We start from the raw sequence: 24,403 nt of genomic DNA on the forward strand, positions 1-24,403 counted from the left end.
AGGCGGCAACAAATAAAGAATTGCAGGGTTCTCTTCAAACTCTCCAGTATATACAGAAGTTTATTGAAAACAACAGAGGGATAACAAAGGGATTTAAGTTACCAGTACCATCTCTAACTGCTAACATCATATGACACTGAAACAAAACTAATCTGGGGGATTCTGGGAGTTAATAGGCCTTTTAGGTACAGTACTATCCAACAGGATATTTTTACACTAAAATACAAATTATATATGTTGTTTCAACTTTAAATGTTATCCATTATAGGACTGTCTTCTACAATGATAACTTAGTTGCTATTATCTGTGAGAGGTCACTGCCCTGTGACACTACAAATCATTTTCCTATAACAGACTTGTTTCTCTCAGTAAGTATAATTACCCTTCAGATACTTAAAATTACAAACCACTGCACAAAGTGTACACATACTCCTATTGTCAGACTGATAGAACTAGCAGCAGTAATTATAGTGCAAATAAAAAGTTAGTCTGTTTTGGGGTTCGCTCCTCCCCCGCCCCCCCTTTTCTCTTTTTACTCACTTTCTTAATAAAATCAGGGATCTCCTTTTTGTCTGAAAGTTGGTTTAAAGAGGAGCAGCACTCCACCTCCAGGATATATCCTTCACTATGAACATCACCTTTTGAAGACCTACAGAGGCAGACAGAAAAAAAATAATCAGTTTCTGTTGTAAAGATCAGACACCCGGATATTCCCTTCTTAAATATTTGTCATGGAGAGCTAACCTTCAGTCAACACTTCAGTTCCAATTCATTCACTCCATTGAGCTCCACACAGCTCTGAAAAGTGGCAGCTACAGCATCTCACCTGCTTGCTAGGGAAGGAAATCACACCAGTAACTGTGGCTGGTGGAATGCCTCAGGGACTTCCGAATTTCTTTATCCACCCAAGAAATACTCTGTCAGCCTGGCATCTATAGCCAATGCCAAGAAAATGTCCAGGTGGTGTAACTCAGAATACTCAGAAAGCAGGCTCCAATGCAGCGGGCTGACAGATGCTCTGGACTCCCCAGGGCAGCCTGATGTAGGATGTGTTTCACAGACAGTAATTAAAGGAATCCCTTATCTGCCACCATTGCAAGTCAACATCTAAAAATCAGGGGCTAACCAAAGTAATCTTATCCTTTGGTCTTACCTTATGCTTTGTTGTTGACAAATGTAAAGCTATGTCTCTTTCAGAAGACACTAACGCCTGAAATAATTCAAAGTGTACGGTATCTGCCATATACAATGCAGAACAAATCAGTACTGTGGAAATATGGTATCAGTCAAAATATGCCAAGGGGAAGTTTGGAAGTTATCCTGAATGATCTTAAGAAACTGTCCAGAGGCGTGCACTGCAAGGCAGTGCTACTGAAGGCAGTTTTTATCAACTCTGGACTCCCCTGAAAGGAAACTTACATGCCTGATCAATAGAGGAAATCTATAGAATCATTTGTTTTATCAGATCGTTAGGAGAACACATGGAGGAACGTACAAAAATAAAAGCTAGCATATCACTCTTGGGATTAGTTACAAAGTAGTTATCTTAACATCCCATATGGAGAACCAAAAGATCTAGTTTGAAGTACAGAACTCATCTGGCCAGCGCTCATGTGATGCACTGGGTAACTACTGGACAGGAAGAAAGGTGCAAAAGTTTCAACCAAGAGTGCTGAGGGAGCAGCAAAACAACAAAACAAGGGCTTTGCAGGCTTGCCATGCTAGCAACAGCAAGTCTGTGTAGAAGCCTTGTTCTGGGGACCGACACTGTGACACGTAAAGCACACTTCAGCTACAGATGGTCCCAGGGGCTTTCCCGAGATGCTAACAGTTCCTCAGAGGCACGGGATGCGTAGGCTGCTGACTGCAAACTGGCAGCGTGTTTCCTAGGCAATGCTGCAGGAACCTTCTGAAGTACCACATGATACGGTATTTTGTACTTGATCCTCCCACTTTCAAACAGCCTGCACTCTCACTTCCTTTCTCTTATCTCACACATGGGATAGGCGGTACCAGACTGTGAACTGTTTGGGAACACTCGAGTCTTTTCCCTATTTGTTTTTTCCCCTCCTTTCCTCATGAGGAGTGGTTCCCGTAACTTGTGGTCCCATTCTGTTCTTGATTCTGGACAGAAAATTTAATAAAACACTGTTGTCCATGGAAACTCTCCAAACATCTTTAAAGGATTTACAAAAATCATTACAGGGGACTTGAAAGTGTTCCATCACTACTCCTCTGAAACACACATACAGAAATCAATTTAAGCAGCAAAGAAGAACTTTGTCAAGAAAAACAAGCAAACAAAACAACAAAAACCAAACAACTTTTGTGAGGGGAACTGCAGACAACCATTTCTGCTGTTCTAGATAAAGTCTAGAACAAGACTAGATAATTTATTCTGTGCAGATTTTCTTCCACAGATGAACTCCATGAATTCAAGAACATAATACTACACTTTAAAAAGTCTCCCTGCTAGAGTACTTACTGCTCTACCTACATTTTGTTCTAAAATCTGAATATGACTAACTGGAAAGGTAGCCCTGATGTTATCTAGCCATGATAGAATGATAGAAAGATAGAAAGAAACAAGTATGAGCTAGGGCTCTCTAATGCTCTAGCAGTCAATACACCATCAAAACTGCCACTGGATATTGTAATGCAAAGGCCATACAACATCCAATTCTCCAGTGCTTCAGTGGTTGTACAATTACAAACCAGAAGTGGGTACCAGGTACAGGCAGCAAGGAACTAAGCTCTGCTTAGACAACCAATCCCATCTGGGGGAACAACATCAAACCTCTACAAACATGAGGACCAAATGCCTCCACCATTTCCCTTGCTGGGACAACCCACTGCACTCATCACAGCCCCCTTCCAGCCCAGCTCAGAAAGCCATACTCCCTGCCCAGAGACTCTGAAATAATACAGCTCAAATTCAAAGCTAAGATATCAAACCCCAGAAATTAAGTATATGCCATGCTACTTCTGTGCCCACTCATTTTGCCAAAGCCCATTCCTTATGGTGATCAGGTCTCCATGCAAACTGCGGCACTGCTGTAAACGCTTGCTGTGACAAATGGGATAACTCACAATTCTAATTGTGCCAAAAAAATGAGGAGTTCCACGTTTAAACCCACTGGCTATCTGTAAAACAAATGCTTTTCAATCTATGTTGGTGAGGTTTATACACAGGAAGAGGGAAGTTAGCCCTTGAACCACCCTCCCCTATTTCCTCTCCTTCCCCTCAGCAGCTCCCTGGATTTTGTGCAGTTTCTGGAGGACTTGCTTCCAAGTTCTTTGAAAGGAGTATGTGTTATCTGAGATGCAGATTATATCCATAAAAATACAGTGATTCTTACTGCAACTGCTTAAAATGACCTGTTTATTTTTCCTCCTTTAACAAGCACTTACTTTGAAATACACTTGCTGCTTGTAAACATTTAAGTGAACAGGAGGCAGTGAATTCTTCCTCTAGAGCCTTGGGGCTACCTCTGTTCTAGGACTCATGAAAGAAATTGCATCAAATACCACTGCACTCTGTTAGGAACATTATTTTACAGAACACATGTAACAGAACTTACCAAAGGCCATAAAATCTTTAGTTAAAATCTTCCAACAGAAGTACTCTCTATTACCAACAAGCATTTTTCCATGCTTTCAGGTGAAGTATGTGCATAGATGTTAAAAGCGAGTCTTTGACTATACTGGTAGTTTTCACCTTCTCAGGAAATATTTAAGAACCTATTATTCCATCAAACACCAACAAACAAAACAAAAGCCATAGCTTCTCACATGAAAATAATAAATAGCTGTGGCTGTCACAGACCACAGAAATAATTTTCTGAGCAAATCCAGGTGGGCAAGAAATAATTCCCAGCCTTTATATGATAAACAATGCATTTCTTATATGAATCACAAAGTATTTAATAAATATCATTAAAGACCCTCATTACACTCTTTGAATATTACTAGTATAGCTGTAGAGAAGTAGCTAAATATAAGACAGGTAAATTCTTTACTGAACAGTAATTATTATACTTTCAGTTGTAGTAATGTAACGTGATTACTTTTAGGATCACTTCCTTTAGACTATGAATTAGGAGCCCCAAAACACGCACATCTGCCAACATCACAGAAGTCAAAGTCAAAAGCAGAGCTCAAGTCTCCAGACTTCAATCTTGTCCTGGCACATACATCCCCCTCTTCTCTTCTGAAGAAGGACTGATGTTAAGCATTTGAGAAATAACCCTGAAAGAAGCACACCCTGATACAATAGTGCTGTACTCTTCTTAGCAGCTAAGATGAACTGGAGAAGCTGGTACACCCCAACTCACTACATTACTCATTAGTACTCACTATAGTGAGTGTGGCAGTTTGTTATACCTGAGAGGGAACAGAAGGGACAGTGCAAACACCACTAAGACTTTGCCTGCAGTGGGGAAAGGCAGTTCCCTCACACGACCCCAGGAGATGACAACCAGTGGTTAATCATGGAGACAGACAGAAAATTCGACTGCATCTTATGCACTCTGGGCTTTTATTTGTTTTTCTTCCTTTGTTCTGCATCTCACTGCTTGTTTATCTATTTTCCCAAAGAAGGGATTTTTCTGTCACTGTGGGTACCCTCAGTGACCACATGGACAAACTTAACCACAGGGTGGCAAAGAGCTGACAGGGAATTTCAGGCTACTGGTGCTGTGCAGAGGGACAGCATTCGCAGGGGTGGGGGTAGAAGTTACCCACAAATGTCACTGATACGGAAAAGGCTGAGGGCCACAGACTTAAAAAGAGCGCCATCTTGAATCCTAAATAGGACCTCTAGTGCCACTAAAGAAGAAAATACATGGAATAAATAAGATTTTCACCTATAATTGGAAGTTCACTGGCCAAAACTATTTCATGATGGTTGTTTCAGTAGGCTGCCATTTCCTGCACAGCTGTTTGCAGTTAAGCACCATTTCACGGTAGATAAACCATAACCAGCTGTAGAGTACCAGTAACTTACACAGTGACTATTAAAGCTGACAACTTGGTGTCTGTTACAAACTGGATTTCCATTCCTCTTCAGATACAGGAAGGAAACATGGGACCCAATATTTGCTCCTAATCTCCCTGAAGTTCTCCATGCCCATAAATTTGGCAAGCCGGTAGCACACTTGTAAGATGCACAGACGCTAAAATTGCTATTTAATTAAGAGGATGCTAGGAATATAAGTGCAGCTTTGAGATCTTTCCATTGCACAGGAACAGCTCCACAGTTCAAAATATAACTGTACATTTATAACAAACTGATCTACAAAAAAATTAAAACCACATCAAGGGGATTAACATGAGCAGTTGCTAGCTGTAGAACTCCAGGTTGAAAATCTAGCAAAACTAGAGTATCTGAAAACCAAGGTGGCAGCAACTAAAAACCCATAGGCTTTATGATGCCCACCCAACAAACACCGCACTCTTTATAAAAATAAAAGCAGGTATATTGTATGCTAACAACCTCAACTCTAACCCATGCGACACTGGTTTAACTTTATTATCTAGCCATTTTCTTTACTAGTAATTTTCTTACACAGGGAACCTTATCCCCGGAGTACGTACTATTCGTTAGTAAAATGTATAAATTTTTCTTAATGACATCATATAGAGTTTCTTGAGAAAAGTTCAGGCATGTAGGCATACATAGGCATCTTTAATGTGCAGTGTTTATAATCTTGAGAACACAGATGAAAGAACATTTATTTTGGGTCAATGTTAAAAGTCGTTGTGAGGAAATATGTACTTCTTTGAACTTGAAACAAATAGCAAACTTTAAAAACTCCAGCCATTGTCCCGTGAGCTAAAGGAAGGTATCTGTTGACCTTTGAGTATGGAATAAATCTTATTTTTTCAGCAAGCTGAAATCAGCCTGCTGAGAGCAACAACACATACTGCATTCACACACAAAGCACAGTTGATCCTAATGAAGACAAAGTCAGACATTTGCCATCTTCAAGCCTAAATCCTACACAAAAACCAAACAGATACACATGCATTTACGTTGAAATTAAAATTACATTGTACCAATGCAAAGTACCTACTTTCATCAATTCAAGCAAGCACAGAAGCACTGGAGATCACTGGTGATTTTTGTCTGACTGTATCACTGTGGAACGCCTTCAACTGGAGTTCCTACATTTCTGCAGATATCTTTTGTAGCATGTTTCAGGGGCCATGAAGGAGAAGAGGGATGGGAACAGCCAGCGTGGCTGTAACACAGGTAAATCACACTTGACTAACCTGATTGCCTCTGATGTTAAAATAAGTGTATTTGTGGACAATGGCAGTGGCTGTCACTGATGGCAATTTTAGCAAGAGCTTGTCTCCCACACTATTCTTGTATGCAAGTTAGCATACTACAGTCTGGTAACACAGTTGAATAAAAATCAGCGTTATGGTTAATGGTGATGCTCTGTCTGGAGGCCAGCGACTAGTGGAGTTCTGACCCAGCGGTCTGCAACCTGGAACCTGTCACGTTTAACGTCTTCATCAATGACACAGAAGAGGAGACTGTCTGCAAGCAGACAGTTTCTAAGCCCATTCCATGCATCTTCCCAGTGGAAAAGAATGGGGCTTGCTTTCTGATGACCAGTATTTAGAAAAGGCAATTAAAACATTTCAATTGACATTGAATTTTGACACTTTAAGATAATAGATAGCGGTGTCACACTGCAGGGAGCTGGGAATAAATTAAAGCAGCCTTGTGCTATGGTTTTGTTACAGTTTTTATTCAGGGGCTGACTTTGCAATTTCTTCGCAGAGAACAGGTTACCTGCAACAGCCACAAGCTGTCCAAAATAGTAGCACACACAAGACACAGACTTGCGTGCCTAACAGAGACTGTTCTATTAAAAACTATTGAGCATGGAAATAAAAGGGCAAAGACAGAAAGATCATTACACACACAAAGAACTAACTATCTCTGTTACTCAGAGGGAATGTAAGTGACATATGTGCTACTCTTCTTATCTTGGTTAGCCAGAACCTCCCAAATGCACAGACCTTCCCCTGTCCCTTCCTCCAGGAGAGATTCACTGTCATACCTTCACACTTTCCAGGGTCTCCCTTTTCCTGCGATTCTTGTCTTGAAGTGTAAATCACTGCGAATCAACTTTTCCCAAGTGTGAATCAATGTGAACCCGCAGGCCAGGACTACCTTGACACCCAGAACCCTCCCTACATCCAGCAAAAAAAACCAAACCTGTACAAACCTGGGCTTGAAGATTTTTCTTTGCATATTTTTTTACAAGATGCCTTCCACAAGAAACCCAGGCATCTCAGAACTCAGCACAGACAGTAAAACAGTCACTGGCTTTTGCGTGAAGAAGTCCATTGAAATTTAAAGACAGAAAAAGTGTTCGCAGGAGCACTGAAGTTATCTGACACTATTCTATTCAACTTCCAAATCACTTCCAATCATTGGTTAGTGTGCACAATGCAATTAGGTGTTACAGTAATATATCAATTATATTAAATTTCATGAGGGCAATGGCAGAGTCCTTCAGCTAGGTGGCAGACTGCCTTCATGCCCAGTGCTGCTAAACACTCTTATATTTACTTCATGCACTTTAATTGAACATGACACTTTCTGCAGTGCAAACAACTGTATTATTGATCAAAAAAGTAAAACTGTCCTTTACTTTCGTATTCTCCCTAATATTCCAAGGGACAAACCTTCCTTTTCAACATTTACAGCTTCTATGTTAGGGGTACGTTTCCCCAAAGGTCCTACAGCAGCAATGACTCCTACTTCCCTATTTACCAGAAATGACTAGACAGCAAAGATAATGAAGCCACAGAGATACCAGTAGAGATTAAACACAAAACTATCGTAATGACTCTAAAAGTCACCTTAAATGTACAATGATGCTGCAAATTCACACTGAGTATTTTAAAACTCCAGGACAACAGCAAAATAGGAGGAATAACACTAATAGGTACTTTTTCCACAAGTTTTAATACGTAACATGTCTAAGCACCACCTTTTCCATTTTATTTTTGAACAAATTAAGGCGATAGCAGCAGCACGTAGTTCTTGATGTGCATCTGCTGCAGCTAGCATAGGCTCTTCCTAGCTTTGGAGAGGCAGTGCTATAAAACTAAGTCCTCAAACTGTGAGTCAACAGTATTCATTTTAAAACATAAGATTTACATATAAAGGTGCAACAATGATTAAAGACTAGCCCAAGTGTTCAGCTCTGTCTCTGTATACACAGAATTGACTGTGTATACTGTACCAAAAAGGCACTAATACAAAAATTTGATTTTTGTTCCACTCAGGCAACAAAAATAGCAAGGTGAGAAAACACATGTGGTATCTGTGTTGTATTTGGACAGTGTTGGAGCCACCTGTGCTGAAACATCTGCAGTAAGAGAGGAGCTACAGCCTCAGGTGTTTTGCAGAAAGTGCCTGGGAAGCTCAAGGGTGGGCCCCGCACCAACGTACAGAGCTTTCTATGACTCCAGGCTCCCCATGAACACCTGGCACCACCATCACAGAAAGCAGGCAGAGACCACTTTGTACTTCAGAGCATAAATGACATTACTAGTGATCCTACAACTGCAGCTGGACCATTTGTACTCCTAAAATCTTATGACAGAAATAAACGCTCATCTGATCAACAAATATCCTAAGGAGACCTTAACTTCTACCCAAGGGTTCAACAGTTCTATACAGAGAGGGCCTACAGATGCCAGACACCCGACAGTCCTCAGTGAAAAAAGCATAATTTATTCTTCATCAGCAGTGTAATGAGAAAGGTTTATGTAAAAAATTAACAGTATGTCTTTTATTTCCTAACCAGGAACGGGATAAACTCACAGTTTCAATATAGCTGGTCTTTATGCAGGCCATAGTCATGCAAAATCTATGCAACACCCATCTCTCTTCATTGCACTTGGTAACGCATTCGTTGCACCCACACTCTACAGAAACAACTTCTCCCATACTCTCTGCCAAACTCAGGAACATTCAAACTACACTGAAACACCAAACTCATGTCATTTCCCTTTCTGGTGCTTGTCTGTTTTTTCCCACTGCACCAAGTCTCTTCCGCTTCCCTCTGCAGTCAGAAATGACAGATAAGAGAATGCAAAGAAATGGAGTGTGAATGTAAAAGGAAACATAATTGGTTCAAGACTTTCGACTGTCTTCAATTTTGTACAGTCATTTACAGATGTCTCAAGTGTGTGAAACACTGGCACCCAAGTGAGTGAGTAGGCAATTAAGATTTTGTACTCTTTCACAATCATTCTTCACAGATGTAAACTACTGGATATGACACAAGACAGCAGTGACACACTGAGTGCTCTGGCTTGAAGACCATATCGCTCCACTGGGAAGGATGCTGCTTTTCCCTGACGTGCCTTTGCAGCTCAGCCCTGAAAGACGCTGAACCCTTGGACCCCAATCCATCAGAAGTGCCTAAGTGCTTACTTAATATTGCAAACTCATGCATGTAAATACTTTCCTTATTTGCAGCAGGGTATTTTGTAAGCAGGGGAAGCAAGGCTCCAAAACTGGGCAAGCTCAACCCAATATTACTCAGGAAGTCCACTGTTTAGCCAAACATTTTATGTTTTGACCATAAAACTGGAAAGCCTTTAAACAATGCTATCAGGCAACCCAGCATGAAGTTCTCTAGTAATAAAAGCAAGTCAAGGTAAATTGAGGGTCATTTTAGAAGCTAAAACTGCCTTTCACATCTAATGCCTACATATATTCACTAATGAAATGCAAAACCTTTTCCTTAGGTCACAGAGTGGACTTGACCCCATCTGTAATTGCTACCAATTGATCACCAGGCTGTAGCAAATTGGATGGTGGTTTTACTCTAATTTTTTAAAGAGGTGTGTAAAACAGTTACATCCTTTCCTGCAAGTATCAGCACGAAGAGAGGGACTAGGATAGGCAAATGTTGGTTTAATTATCCCCCAACCTTCAGTACTGGTCACTTTAAGAAGGGGTGGACTGATGAATGCAACTAACATAGGAAAACTGTAACAGAATGGCTGCAACAAGACAGGTAGCTGCAGAGTTGTAGGTGGTCAGATGATGTCATATTATGTTTTAAATCATTAACTAAAAATCATAAATATGTGCTAATAGTCATATTTTAATTTTATTCTCTATAACAGCACATTCTATTGATTACTTTTTTAAAATCAGAGTAAACCATAAAAGAACGGTATTCCTGTCTGTTTATTCATCTTCAGACTTTGATTATGTTAAATATTCTTAATGCATTTGAAGAGATTGAACAAAGCAGGAGAGTCATCTTTTTATTCAAGGCGTTTGCACTGTGCGAAAAATTAAAAGAACTTGTGTTGTTTAGAGGAAAGAAGGGCCTGAAGTCCACAAATAAGTTTAAGAAGTATGCATTAGTACTGCAGTTCTCCAATTAACTGCATTAACTGTAACCGTCTAAACACAAAACACGCCTTTCCTAAGCAAACATTTCTTCTGTCTTAATTTAATCTAATAAATTCTTAAAGGGTACCAACGGGACCATCCTCACAAATTGTCAGGCATAGGGCTTGTTTGTTTGCCTCTCATGACAACACATCCCAAAATACAGAGCATATTTCAACTTGTTATTCTCCGAGTCGTCTGCCAAACTGCAAATGAATTGTAAACATGAAAAACATGTTAAGCCTATTCAAGCCCACCAAAAAAAAAAAAAAAAAAAAGGAAAAGAAAATTTAAAAAAAATCAAGTCTTGCACAGTAAACTCTGCTATAATTTCCTGATGTAGGTCAAAACTCAGCAGGAAATCACATTGACTATTTTTATCCCAGTTCACTGGAAGTGCTTTACCTTTCTGTTTTCTTGATAAGCACAGCCCTGAAGATTTGTTCCTGGGGAGTTTTCTCTTTTTCATCAGTTGGTTGCACGAAAGGGTGGACAGCAGCCAAGATAAAGCCCTGCTGGTACAATTCTTGCAGCTGAGCTGGAAGATCACACAAGGAGGAGAGCTTGATTGCAGATGATCCTGGCAGCTCAGCTGGAAACAAAAAGAAATTGGTCAATAATCCTTCGCCAGACTATCCTGGTTTTTAAAATCCAGGCTCTTGAGAGTCAAGCAAGCTTCGCACTTATCTACAATATTAACACAAAACTGACCTTTCCTGAGGCCCATTTTGTATTTCAGATTTTAAGCACGCTGTCTTGGCAAAGGACTTGTATCACACGAGAGACTGGTGCAATTAAACAATAAAGTCAGATACATTAAAATGCCAAATTCACTACATAGTCTGGCAGAGATGAAGTAGGATCTTGAAGGATTTAATAAAAACAAGGCAGTCGGTCAAAAGATATTCTAAGTTTTAGCAGTCGTCATAGTAATGCAAGTTGAGGAGAGTGAGCCATGACTCAAAAATATAAAGAGAAAGGTCATGTCAATAAATGTAGAACACAACAAATCCAAAAGCAATAAACAGAGGCATCCATCTACACAAAAGCTGCGTTATCAGACTAAGAGATCACTGATACAAAATGCTGTTGCGACCAAATCTCTACTAATATTACTAAAGAGCACTTTGTAGATATATTGATAGCAAGAGCAATGCATATCTGTAGTGATGAGAAACCTTTCAGAATAGACACTAAAACTTATACACCTCAGGGTTTAAGCAAACCAATGCATATTAGAGATGGCGACGAGACTTAGTGCATGAAAATAATCCTTCCCCAATCTGCTTACTGTGGGGTTTTATGCCTTCCTGTGAAGCATTTGACGCTGACTCCTGTCACACGCGACATACATGTAGATACCGCAGTCAGTACAGCAACTGCCCTTATTTCCTTGGGGTCTTGTGGGCTTCAAAAGAAAACCCCATAAATCACCTAAACCAACCTTCCATTCTCTTTCTACGTCAGTAATTCTTCATATGTTTTTCATATCTTATGTGAAAAGATATCCTTCTTTCCTGACCTTTGTCTCTTCATTTCCATCTCTCTTGGGGGATATTTCTTATTTCATTCCTAGCCATATAGAGTGGTGAGGTGCTGGATGACTTTCCCTCCTGCTGAAACCAATAGGGAAGGGATGTTGCAAGAAACATGACAGAGGTTCCCAGCACCTTGCAGGCCTTCGTTAAAAAAAAAAAAAGCACTGGAGAACAGTTTGCATGAAAGACACCAGCAGTGCAAAATAAGGTCTCATTGTACTGCTTTTTTCATCAAACTGCGTAGCTACCCTTTATGAATAATGAAAGAGATTCTCAAAAGCCTAATAAATATTCAAAACCAATAATACAGAAAAATAATTTAAATAATAATAGATGTGCTTGGTATGATTTTGCTTCATATAAGCCCATGTTCCAGAAGAGGATAATGGAACTTTTTTTGACCAAGAACTGTAATATGCAGAATTTTTATGATTTTTGCCAATAAAATGAGAAATCCAAGCAATGTGTACACTGACAGACAATAGGGCTCTACCTTTTACAACAGCAAACAAATCACTTCAGTCATAAAAAGAGATGGCATGAATGAATAATGATGAATAATGCATAATAAATAATAAAATCAACTGGGTTTTTTTTTTTACTGGGGATCAAAATGGGGAAACCCAGATGCTAGAAGTACTTTTTCCCCTCTTGTGGCTCAGACACTCCAAAACTGTCGACTACCCTGCAAATAATTCAATTAATTTGAAGACTAGGAAAGCTGGAATACCTTTCTGAATGAGCATTTTAACTGAATACAATGAAATGACTAAACACTATTCAGTAATGTTAATTCCGGTAATGGTGCTCCAATTTTTAACTGATGCTTGCCTTGCATATGTACCTAGTACCTGTATTCTTCTGAGGATGCCTTGGTAAAACTAATAGAAAGTCTGGTCATTAACATGGGAGAGTGATTGCTTCTTCCTAAAAGCTAAACACGAAGGAAAAGTGTGAAAACATGTAATTGGAGCCTTGGGATGTTCCCTTGGAGATTAAAAAAGAAAGGTAATAGAAAATAAAGATGTGAGGGATCCAGCTAGTCCATCCTATTACCTAGAGGCAGGATCAGTTCTAGTTTAGCTATTTGTCACAGTTTTTCTCGTCTATTTTTAAAAACCTTTAGTAATGGAGATTCTGCAAGCCCCATAAGTCATGTTTCAGTACTTCTCTATTTTTACTATTCAAAACCTTTTCCGAGCATGTGGCCTAAATTTCCCTCTCTGAAATTCAAGACTGCTACTTCCTCACTAGAGTATTTGTTTTCTGCATCAGCATTTTACAATTCTGACTACCTGTCATGCCTTAATCTTACCTTCTTCAGACGGTATAAACTCAGTCCTTTCAAAGTTTCCTGTTTGCTTGTGTTTTCTAGGTTTCTAAGTAATTTTTGATGGTTCTCTCCCAATCCCCTTCCATTGGTCAACATCTTTCTTCAAGTATAGTACCTAAGTCTCACCACAGTGATCCAGCACAAGCCTCTCCACGGCTCTGTGGTTTACATCATTGGGGGGGAGAGGGGGGAAGGAAATTCTTTCCCCACAACTAACAGTGGCCAAATGCCCCTGCCCTTTGTGAATTTTAGGGGTTTTTTCTTTCAGTGTTCCAGAGTAATTCTGGATTCTGAGCTCCACAGCGTGAACAGCACTTCTCAGACTGGCAAACCTCAGTAAACATACTCAGTGGTCTATTGCTGGAGTAGTTAATGAAGATCGTGAATTCTAACGAACTCTGGATAAAACCATTTTAAGCCTTACAGGTAATACACCTTTTTGTGTTGGTTTGGTGCTGAACTACTGCTTGGACTTATTTATCCTTGGACTAGAGATCCTCCAAAGAAGATAACAGTTCTTGTTACACAACTGGTGCCCAGAAGGTCAACATGAGTTTCCTGGGTCTGCAGATCTGTGCTCCCACAGACTGGTTCATGTGATGCAGATTCCTCCCCAAAAATCCCTGCTATTCATTATCCTCTGGATAGTTTATAAGTTCCACAATCTTTCTGAGCATTAAGTTAGGCTAATAATCATACAGTCCTTGTTAAAAGCAGGTTGAAAAAGGACATCACACTGTCCTGGAGAGTCGCATTCATCCTTCAACAGTCTACAAACTTAAATAGTAAGATACCAATTATTTCTTCAGCTAATTCCTCTGAGGTGCATACCTGCAGGTTCAACCTAGTTGAAAATGCCTGATTTATGAAACCAGTTTACTTTACCTTAGAAAAATGCTAACATTTTCAGAAAACCTTACATGACTTGCAGTAAAATCCATTAAAACTTTGTAGTTGTTAAAAAAAAATTCTAATCATGCCACTTTTGAAAGAAAAAGGAAAATCAAAATTGTGTACAACAGGGACTTGTGTAAAGTAAAAGAACAAATTAAAAACCTCTAATTTGCCAAAAGATAAAGCTGAATTCTTTTAGCAGCCTTCATGTTGCTCTTCAAATGCAGTTAGCTCTAAGTTTTGTATTCTGCTCCATGTTCCTGTATTTATTGTTGCACTTCACAACCTGACCTCAAAAGATTCCTTTGTCTATTTGTCTACATCTAGACAAGTGTGTAAGAAACTTGTAAATGACAAATGCTGTGTTTTTCAATCTTGCTAAGACTGAAAGTAGAAATAGAAGTGCTGGCTGCTTTTGGAATTGATTATCAGGCAAATTAGTTTGTTGCCTGACTGATAATTGAAGCTGAAAACACTTCCAGCAATGCCCGGATACATAGAGAACACTACAGCTTAGAGATCCTTCAAAAGAAAAGAAAGTTTGTGTTACATAACTGATACCCATAAGGTGACTTTCCTGGGTCTAGGGACCCATGCATTCTTTGCTGCTAATGGAAAAAACTGACCAAACATGCACACTGTCCCCATCTTGCCACAGAAAAATCAATAAAAGGATTGAGGTGACATAAAAATCTACAGGTTGAGCCATGTACATCTGAAAGGGGTCGCATCTGCAGCTTCAAAAAGCAATTTATGGGAAGCAGAAGAAGGTGATGCGGTCTGCCACAGGGATCCTGAGAGACCAGGCTGAAAAAAATGGTTGGGGAGACTGGTATTGAGGAGAACTGGTTCCTCCTGTGTTAAGGAGCTCCTCTTTTCCTCCTGATGGGTCATCCAGGGCTGCTACCACAGAGATCGAACAGCCACTGACCAGTTTCAAACTGAAGTATCTCATATGACCTTCAACAATTGCGCGATGGTCCATGCTAAAGAGGTAGATGTATCCTGATCAAACATTAAGAGAAAAGACAGTTACAGGAACTATCTACAATAAGTAGGGTAACTTTTCTATACTAAAACAATAGATTTGGGTATCTTTTAGATGCTGTAACCCAACACTTTCAAATAAGAAAAGTATTATTATGCTTTGTGAAATAAAGCATGGATTTACCCATTAGCCCATGCTTAATAACAACAATCATCAACTACAGTACAACAGCATCTGATGCTTTTAACTCTATTTGATAAGCAGCAATTTTCCCTTCCTGCTAGTTACATTTACAACAAAGCTAACCCAAACTTTATTGTTTTTTAATTTCTTTCTACTTAAATGATAGCTATGCTCAAGGAAAAATAAAATGTTAAATGCCAAATGGCATTTAATTTCTCTTTACTGAAATGGTCAAATTCTGGGTCAAATTTAGGTCTTGGTTTCTCTTGGCTTATCCTTAATACTTCATTTAAAAAGACAAGCATACTGTTCTTCTCTAAACGTCTATTATCCCGTGTCAGGTGTTTACTTAGTTTGCTTCTTCCAACAGAACAAACTAAGTGTTTGGATATTTTTGGTCTTAATTTTTTAGTATGTTTTCCTGATTAAGCTTTTGTGTTCTTATTCCAGTCACAGCTGTTACAGACTGATGAAGCCCTTAATGACAGTTCACATTACACATGAAAATGCTCAGCAAAAATACTGGATTCCTTTTAATTAGTTTCTGTTCCCCTTTAATTTTTTCATGTTCATCTGCATTTTCAAAGTAATGTTCGTCATTTTATTATGAAACATTAAATAAGCCTCCTCCTTTTGCATTAAAACAACCAAAGATCAAGTTGGTATGTACATACATCATAGGATCAACCAGGTTGAAAAAGATCTTTAAGATCAGAAAGTCCAACTGTTACCCCAGGACTGCCAAGACCACCAGTAAACTGTGTCACTAAGGGCAAAATGATCTCCCCTCAAGATCTCACCTCCTGGCTGCCCCATATGATCTCCACTCGTAGCCACTCCTCATCTGCCCCCCATAGTGGCCCATACAGCATAGCTGCCGCCCCTACATCCCCATGGCGACCCCTCACAGACCATGGCCGCCCCTGCTCTCCCCCCATAACTGCCCCTCACCCCTCACGGTGACCCCTCACATCCCACAGTTGTCCTTGCTCTCAGATCTCTCCTCATGACCACCCCTCTTCTCTCCTTACGACCTCCCCTCATGACCACCCCTCCTCTCCCCTTATGCTCTCCCCTCATGGCCGCCCTCCCCTCCCCTCACGATCTCCCCTCACGCCCGCCCCTCCTCTCCCCTCACGATCTCCCCTCATGGCCACCCCTTCTATCCCCTCACGATCTCCCCTCATGCCCACCCCTCCTCTCCCCTCACATACACACTCTTCTGCCTATAATGAGTACAGGAGAAATCACTTTGCACCAATACATGCCCAAAACGTGGTGTATAAAGGGGTGTGAGACAGGAAACAGAAAGACTGGCAAACTCAACAGACCCACACTATTAAGTGATGCAGCAACTCTCTTCCCTGGTAACTGCAAGCACAACACTCCTATTTCACAGAACCACAGAATAGTTTGGGTTGGAAGGGACCTTTAAAGGTCCACACCCCCTGCAGTGAGCAGCGACATCTTCAACTAGCCCAGTTGCTCAGAGGCCCATGCAACTGGGCTTTCAATGTTTCCAGGGATGGGGCATCTACCACGTCTCTCACAACCCATTCCAGTGTCTCACCACACTCATCATAAAAAATTCCTTCCTTTTATCTAGTCTAAATCTACCCTCTTTCAGTTTAAAGGTATTACCCCTTACCCTATCGCAACAGGCCCTACCAAAAAGTTTGTACATGTCTTTCTTATAAGCTCTCTAAGTACTGAAAGGCCACAATAAGGTCCCCCAGAGCCTTCTCCTCCCAACTCTCCAAGCTCTTCCTCATAAGAGAGGTGCTCCAGCCCTCTGATAATCTCTGTGGCCCTTCTCTGGACTCACTCCAACAGGTCCACACCCCTCTTGTGTTGGGGGTCCCAGAACTGGACACAGTACTGCAGGTGGGGTCTCACGAGAGCAGAGTAGAGGGGCAGAATCACCTCCTTCGACCTGCTGGCCACCCTTCTTTTGACGGATCCCAGGATACAGTTGGCGTTCTGGGCTGTAAGTGCACATTGCTGGCTAATGCCCAGTTTTTCATCCACCAGTAGCCCCAGGTCCTCTTTGGCAGGGCTGCTCTCAATCCCTATCATGTATTGATACTGGGCACTGCCCTGACCTAGGAGCAGGACCTTGCACTTGCCCTTGCTGAACCTCATGAGGTTCACAAGAGCCCACTTCTGAGCTTGCCCAGGTCCCTCTGGATGGCATCCCGTCCCGCATGTGTGTCAACCGCACCACTCAGCTTCATGTCATCTGCAAACTTGCTGAGGGCGCCTTCGATCCCACTACGTTATTTCATCAGGCCTAACACACACCAGCAGCTCAGACCCTTCAAGTAACGCAGTCATAACTGTTTTCTTTTTCAAAGCGCAGGATGAGGCTGTTCCCAAGCCCATGGTTGCTCCTGTGAGCTATTCCCATTCAAAGCACTCAGAGCCAGTAAGATATGGAGCCACCTATGCTCCTGTTCGCACCTCTCCTTCCAGCACCACGGACCTTGCAGGCCCTTCTGCAAAGCTACAGCTGCTCCAGGTGACTCATGAAAAGGACCATGTCCTTGTGTCTCCTCCCCAGGAGATCTCTGAGCTCTCCTCAGAAGAGGGACGTGGCTGACAGAAGGGCCACACGGGCAACTGCAGTGCAGCTCTCCCTCTCCCCACTGCAGGCTCAAAGGCAGGCAGTTGCCCCTGAGCAAGTCTCTGCCTGTGAGCTAGAAAGGAGCAAACATTCAGGCACGCTACACACTTAGTCATTCCTACTCGCTACTTCCATGCAGCTCCCTGCCCAGCATGATTTTTTTGCTGCTGTCCTTCTAAAGCACCTAAATCTCCCTCCTGCACTCTGCAAAGCACATAGGAGACCACCTGAAAGAATCTGGACAGTGCCAGGCATTAGCATCCATAGCCCTTGACAGATCTAGCAATGGACATGTCAGATGAAAACAAGCTACAAGCAAATTTATGGTCGTATGGTAATACAGCAATACAGTCATTACCCCAACACCATCCACTGATGCCCTGCAGGGCTTTATAATAGATCTGGCTATTTACCTCCTGCCTTTAGTGACCACCCCGTGGAAAACAGCATTAGCTTGCTCTGTTGTGCCTCACACATCCCACCAAGGTGGTCGTAATTGCATGTCTGCTGGCAGGAAACTAAATAGCAACAACAAATGGAGACAATAATGTGGCAAGAGAGCATATCACCGAGCATGTGTGTAAGCAGACACATAAATCTGGCCCAGGTCCACAAAATTTCCCATGCTTTCATACAGGGACCTTCCCGAGCATGTTTATGATTGTTTATAACAGCCCTGATGATTTTGCAGAACAGGAAAGCAAGCACACTTCCTCTATTTAGTATGCGGATTGCTGTTTCTGAATTTAATATTAATTCCTTTCCAGCAACTTTAATTTAATTTAAATAAATCAAATCTACAGCAGACTAAGTTCTAGTAGAGTAAAACATTGTCTTTGCATTAGGGCCAGTAAAAAAATTTAACTAGAAAGTTTACTGTCAAAAGATGCAGTTTCACCTACACTAAAACATTTTGTAGGAACATGTCAAATACAGCATAGTTTTTAATTTGGACAATACTTGGAAGTTTTAAAAAAGTAACATATCAATGTTTTACATTATCAAAGTAGTTAGAAAAGCACATTTTTTTGCAGTGGTTCTGTGAATTTCCACTCCACTTCAAATTACGGAATTACCTGTATTACTGGAACTGTGATTTCTTGTTGGAAGGTACAATCGCAGTGACAGAAGGTGCATACTCTCAACAATTAGGATACACAAACAAACCAGCACGGCTCTGAGCAGCTTGTTTCTGCAAGCTGAACACTGACTGCTAAATGATGGACCATCCTGTCAGGTCTCTTTGGTTTGCCAAAGTCCTTGCGTTTATCTGTGCAGGCCCTGAGGGCTGAATGGTACCCCAGCTCCCTGCAGAGAGGCAGGTGAACATCAGAATTCACCTGGAGGAAGGTGCAGGGTAAAAATCTATTGTGAGCTTTCTTCTACGGATGCAGCACAGACTGGAGAGGACCCCCTCTGCACTATAAATAAGAACACTTTTAAGGCATTTTTCACTGACTTATTTAGCAGTTGGTTTGGAACAGCTGAAGGAATCCAGATTATCATCTTTTCCAACTATTAAGGCTTGGTAAGGCCAATTTGTTACTCTGGAGAACAGAAAGCAAACTGTTACTTGAATATTACTAAAACACTTACTGACTGATCCTGGGAGAACAGAGTTATCTCCAATCAGTGTCGATCTCAACAAATATTAAAGCATCTATCGCAAATTTTCATTCTTTGTTACAAACACTAAGGAACTCTCTTTTAGGTAGCACAAATTGTTTGCATGGCAAAACAACGTAGTCATTGTACTCTCACTTAATTATAGGTATTCTTTCCTCATTCAACCCACAAATAGTTTCTTGTCAACAACAACAAAAACAAAAATCTATCAGAGAATCAGAGTACTTCCAAAGAAAATAAAGGAAAACCCACTAATAATGTAACTTAAGGAACACAAAGCAGTAAACAGATTTCTGGACTTTTATGAGGAATTCTAAATAATTGTTTCTGAACTAAAAGCTACCCAACAAATGTTAAAGCATTATGAGAAAACTAGCAGAAAATATATGGTACTTTTGACACTGTCACACAGCTTTAATTACCTGAAACACACTAATGCTAGAATTTAATGAGTTCAAAGCTCAAGCTTTTGGAGTAAGAACTATACAAGCTGTACTACAGTCTCTTTTCCTTTCTCATAGAGCCTGAGCTTCCATGAGGTATATAGAGAGGTCCCTTAATTTTGAAGCTGAGGCAGACAGTCCAAGTGTATTACTGTTCAGGCTGTCAGAAGAGGCAAGATACTTGATGTTAACGTATCACTCTGCTTTTTTGATTATGCTACATGACACAGCAGTGGTTTTTCTTTCAATCTTCAAGGCAAATACAATAAATGTCCTCATCAAAGAAAGGAAGAATGAATATGCAGGAGGAATCAGGACTTAAATGAAGGATAACTGTTCAATAAGCTCCTAGCGTTTACTTTTAGTGAAAATGTAATAATGGAACTTAAAGATATTCAAAAGCAAAGCACTGTATCTTAAGAAGGTAGAGGGGGAAAACCACATAAAGACTGTGAAACTGCATGTATGCCCTTTGAAAGAATGTATGTATGTAGATATGTGCGTATATATATAGATACATATATTTGTGCATATATGTCTATGTACACACACAGACATACACCAACATTCTTTCCTTTCCTTTAGGAAACAGTAGATACATGCATTAGTCAAACTGAGAAAGTACTAAGATAACTCACAGATGCAATGAGATTGCCTGCAACTTTGTCTAATAAATCGTGTTGTCTAATCTCATTGCATCTGTGAGTTATCTTGTTTGTTCTCCAGGCCAAGTTTCATTTCTGTATCTTGCAAGCAGAAGATAAATATCTTAAGAACTGGGTACATTTGCCACAAACACTATGTGGTTATATATGCGATGGTTTCATCTTTGGTGTTTTAGAAAAATGAAACAGCCAGGCTACCACCTCCACTAAGTGAAAAAACAATCACTAAACAGAAGTTTAGTTACCTAAATAAACTGACAAGCACTTCTTAAATGACTCACAGCTTACACACATTAGCTTGCGGCAGGATTATGGAAAATGGACAAAATTAAGCCCCCTACTACACAAAAGAAAGGTTAATGACTGTGCAAAAAGCAAAATGAATGATTAAAAAGGGGAGGAACTTCTCATTTAAACTGTGCATAGAAAAAAGAACCAAATCCTATCCCTTCTGTACTTGAGCAGCTCTTTGAAATGGTATTTTTTTATTTGTCTCTGCTTGGTTCCATTTCCTAAATTGGTGCAGACCAAACACAGAGACAATATAGACAGATAATTTATATCTCACAAATCCAAGAAAACTCCAATTATGTCTAACCAAAAGGAGAGAGTGTTCAAAGTTGCAGTTTTTATTAATACAGACTCATCGCCTACCTAAATTCCAAAAAGGCAGGAATTACATTGAATTACAGGAGACAAGGGGTTAATTCTGAACTACAGGAAGGGCCAACATGTTAATTCCCATCTATTTCCAACCCCCAAAAAAGTACTGGTTCCCTGCCCTAAAGCCTTTAGACACGATGTTAATCTTCTGATGGCAATACTTTAGCTGACAAAGTCAAACACTGCATGCCGTTCATTCGATCAACTTGAGTAGTGAAACAGGACTTGCCACCAATTCCACCAGTGGTGCAGCAAGTTATGTCCTCTGACAGCAAGTAGCCAGTAATCAAACACTTGAAAAAGGAGGGAAGGAGGAGCTACCCAAGGAGAAAACAAAGTAAAACTCACTGAAGAGATCTTCTGATATCTCAGAAGCTGGTGGCATCATAAAATTTGGAGGGCTGATGTATCTTTTTTGCTTTGACCCTTCCCTAGCTAATGTGCTTGCTGGTTTTCTTAGCAGCAGTACTAACGAACACTAGAGAGTTTCATAGCTGACATGCAGCCTACAGAATCTTCTCATTCTCTCCTCCCATACTTTTTAATACATATATGTCTTTTCCTCCTGGCATAACCCCCTCCTTTTCCTTTTCCTCTCCTCTCTGTTTTATGCTTCACTTTGATGTTCTTTCCATATTTCTAGCAAATTTTCATTTCAGATTTTAGAACTGCAGAATACAACAAAGAAGTAACACTGGATTCTTTGCGAATTTTACAATAACCAAACTTGGACTGCAGTAAAAGAACTGTAAAAAGCAGAGATAATATCCTCAGAGAAGTACAAAAAAAATGCCTACTTCAAGTTCCAAATTATACAGAATTTACTCATTTTATAGCACACTTTCCTAGATGAGAAACCTCCTCTGAAATGGAATTTGTGCGTTTTTCTAAGCTTTCCAAATCACTGTATCCTATTGTCAATAGAACGCTGCATGTGCTGACTCCTCAAGGAGTTAAAAGGGAGAAAGGTTCCTATATTAATCTATGTTGTTCCATCCAAAACAACTGGGAACAAGCTTGAGATTACCGGTTTTATTTTTAACAAGCACAGATGATCAAGTAGGTTGCATGCACTGTATTAGGGATTTTTTCCTGTACTCATGATAGTTAAGAACTGTAAACCTGATTGAAGCCTAGTTTCCACACTGACAAATGACAAGAGAATATCAAAACATTTAAGAAAAAGGAAGGAGACAAATCATCAGTAGTCACTGTGGCTGAATGCATCCACTATGATAGGATGCACATTTTTCATGATACACTGAACATTGTGATTAAAATCAAAGACTTGGCACAACTCAGACAAACAAGAAGATAAAACTGCCATCAAAGTATTACGATAAAGCATGGTGTTTTTCCCCAACTCACAAGATAAGTGCTGAATATCATATGGACATGGAAATAAGAACATTTAAAAGTTTGCATTTTATAAATCCAGCATTCATCACAAATATCTAAGTTCACTGACCTATCTCATGACCTTGGGAAGAAAGGTTTGGATTTATCAAGATAGCTCTTACTTCCCAAGCCAACCTGTGCAACAGAGAACTGATAGTCTCCAGGGAAACCAAAATCCTCTCGGCAGGTCATGTCTGTATGTATTTTATACATAACACTTTGCGTTATATATACAGAAAAGGACACACAGCTTTAGAAACTCTTGAAGGCTTTATTCAAAAGTTACCTGCTGGTTTCTATTTCTCTTCACTTCAAATCTCATGTTTCACATGCATTTTCCCCTTCTGTTATAATAGGTGTTTTTAGTCTTTCTTGTAAAATCTTATTTAGGATGATACTGTGCGCCAAGTTTGTTTGATTTTTTTATTTTAAAGCTAGAAATGGATTTTTTCCAATCCTGTCACTTAAGTCTATATATTACCCTATTTCAGATGTTCTCATTTCTTGACTGCATCAACCAACAACATTCCTTTTCTTCAAAAGGCAGTGGTACACACTGAGCACTTAATATTTTAAATTAGAATAAGTATCATAGTGACTGTCATCTTTTTATCTTTTTCCTGGCTTGAGACATTTTATTTTTTAGATAAAGAGAAGACATGTCCAAATTATGCATGTTTTTCATTTGGAAGATAAATAATATAAAATGTGACTTCTCAGTGTTTTTTGGCACTCTTTTAAATCAAATTCTCCTATTTGGGAAATCCTGTAATTTTTCATAAATATCTGTTAAATTGTTTTCAGCTTTACTGGCAAAACTAAATAAATGTTAGCGCAGCCAAAAATGTAACATACATTGTATAACTAAGCAAGCAGCACTACTTGAAACTATATTCTCAATTAGGTTTTGGCCCCAGGTTTGGTTATGTTTGAAAAAGAAAGTTGGGCAAGAGAATGCTACATGATGAAATTCAGTATAAACAGGAGATATTCAGAGGCAGGTAAACTAAATTCAGAGGAAAGGGAGATACAATACTTTTAGATTGCTTTTAAACACATTACCCTGTAGTGATTCTAACACAAACACTTCTATGGGCACCTATACAAGACCCAGAACACACAACAGCTGTTAGATTATAAACAGAGAAAAAACTGATCTGTTGAACTTTCCAGGAAAACTCCGAATTTTAAAAAGGAATAAAAAGTAAATTAGATCTGTCTTCATTTCCAGTCGTTAGGCCTGATGGGGAACTGCAATGAAAAGCCAAATGCAAAACATTCTCCAGAAAGTATTTACCATTCCTCTCAGCCCTCTTGCCCTCACCTCTGCTTTTTGTTCAGCTGTACTGATAACTATACTCCCATCACTGGAAATTGTGAGAATACCTCTGTTAGGGTATGTGAATTTCATGTGAAGAGTCTGTGTCTGTACACAAGCGAGATTTAAATTCAACTATCACAGCAGACCTCATATCACCCTCACAGGACTTGCTCTCAGTGCCACCACTGGGCTGTACTTGGACATCTCAGATACACCATAGCATCAAAGGGAGCAATCCAGTTGGAACAACAACCTTTTCTGGAATTCGCCACAAAACAGGCCCA

General features: G+C 40.0%; 1 protein-coding gene across 3 annotated transcripts in view; it reads right to left on the reverse strand.

Annotated features, from left to right (window-relative positions):
• RFTN1 (raftlin, lipid raft linker 1) overlaps positions 1 to 24,403 on the reverse strand; it is a 98,092-nt gene that overhangs the window by 44,616 nt on the left and 29,073 nt on the right. For all 3 annotated transcript variants that reach the window (XM_030498014.1, XM_030498005.1, XM_030498022.1), the window contains exons 3-4: positions 10,850 to 11,036; positions 541 to 649 (exon numbers count right to left, since the gene is read on the reverse strand). In XM_030498014.1, coding sequence (XP_030353874.1) covers positions 541 to 649; positions 10,850 to 11,036 — 296 coding nt within the window. The remainder of the gene's footprint in view (positions 1 to 540; positions 650 to 10,849; positions 11,037 to 24,403) is intronic.

Source organism: Strigops habroptila, chromosome 1 (genome assembly GCF_004027225.2).
Source record: "Strigops habroptila isolate Jane chromosome 1, bStrHab1.2.pri, whole genome shotgun sequence".
NCBI classification, from domain to species: Eukaryota; Metazoa; Chordata; class Aves; order Psittaciformes; family Psittacidae; genus Strigops; species Strigops habroptila.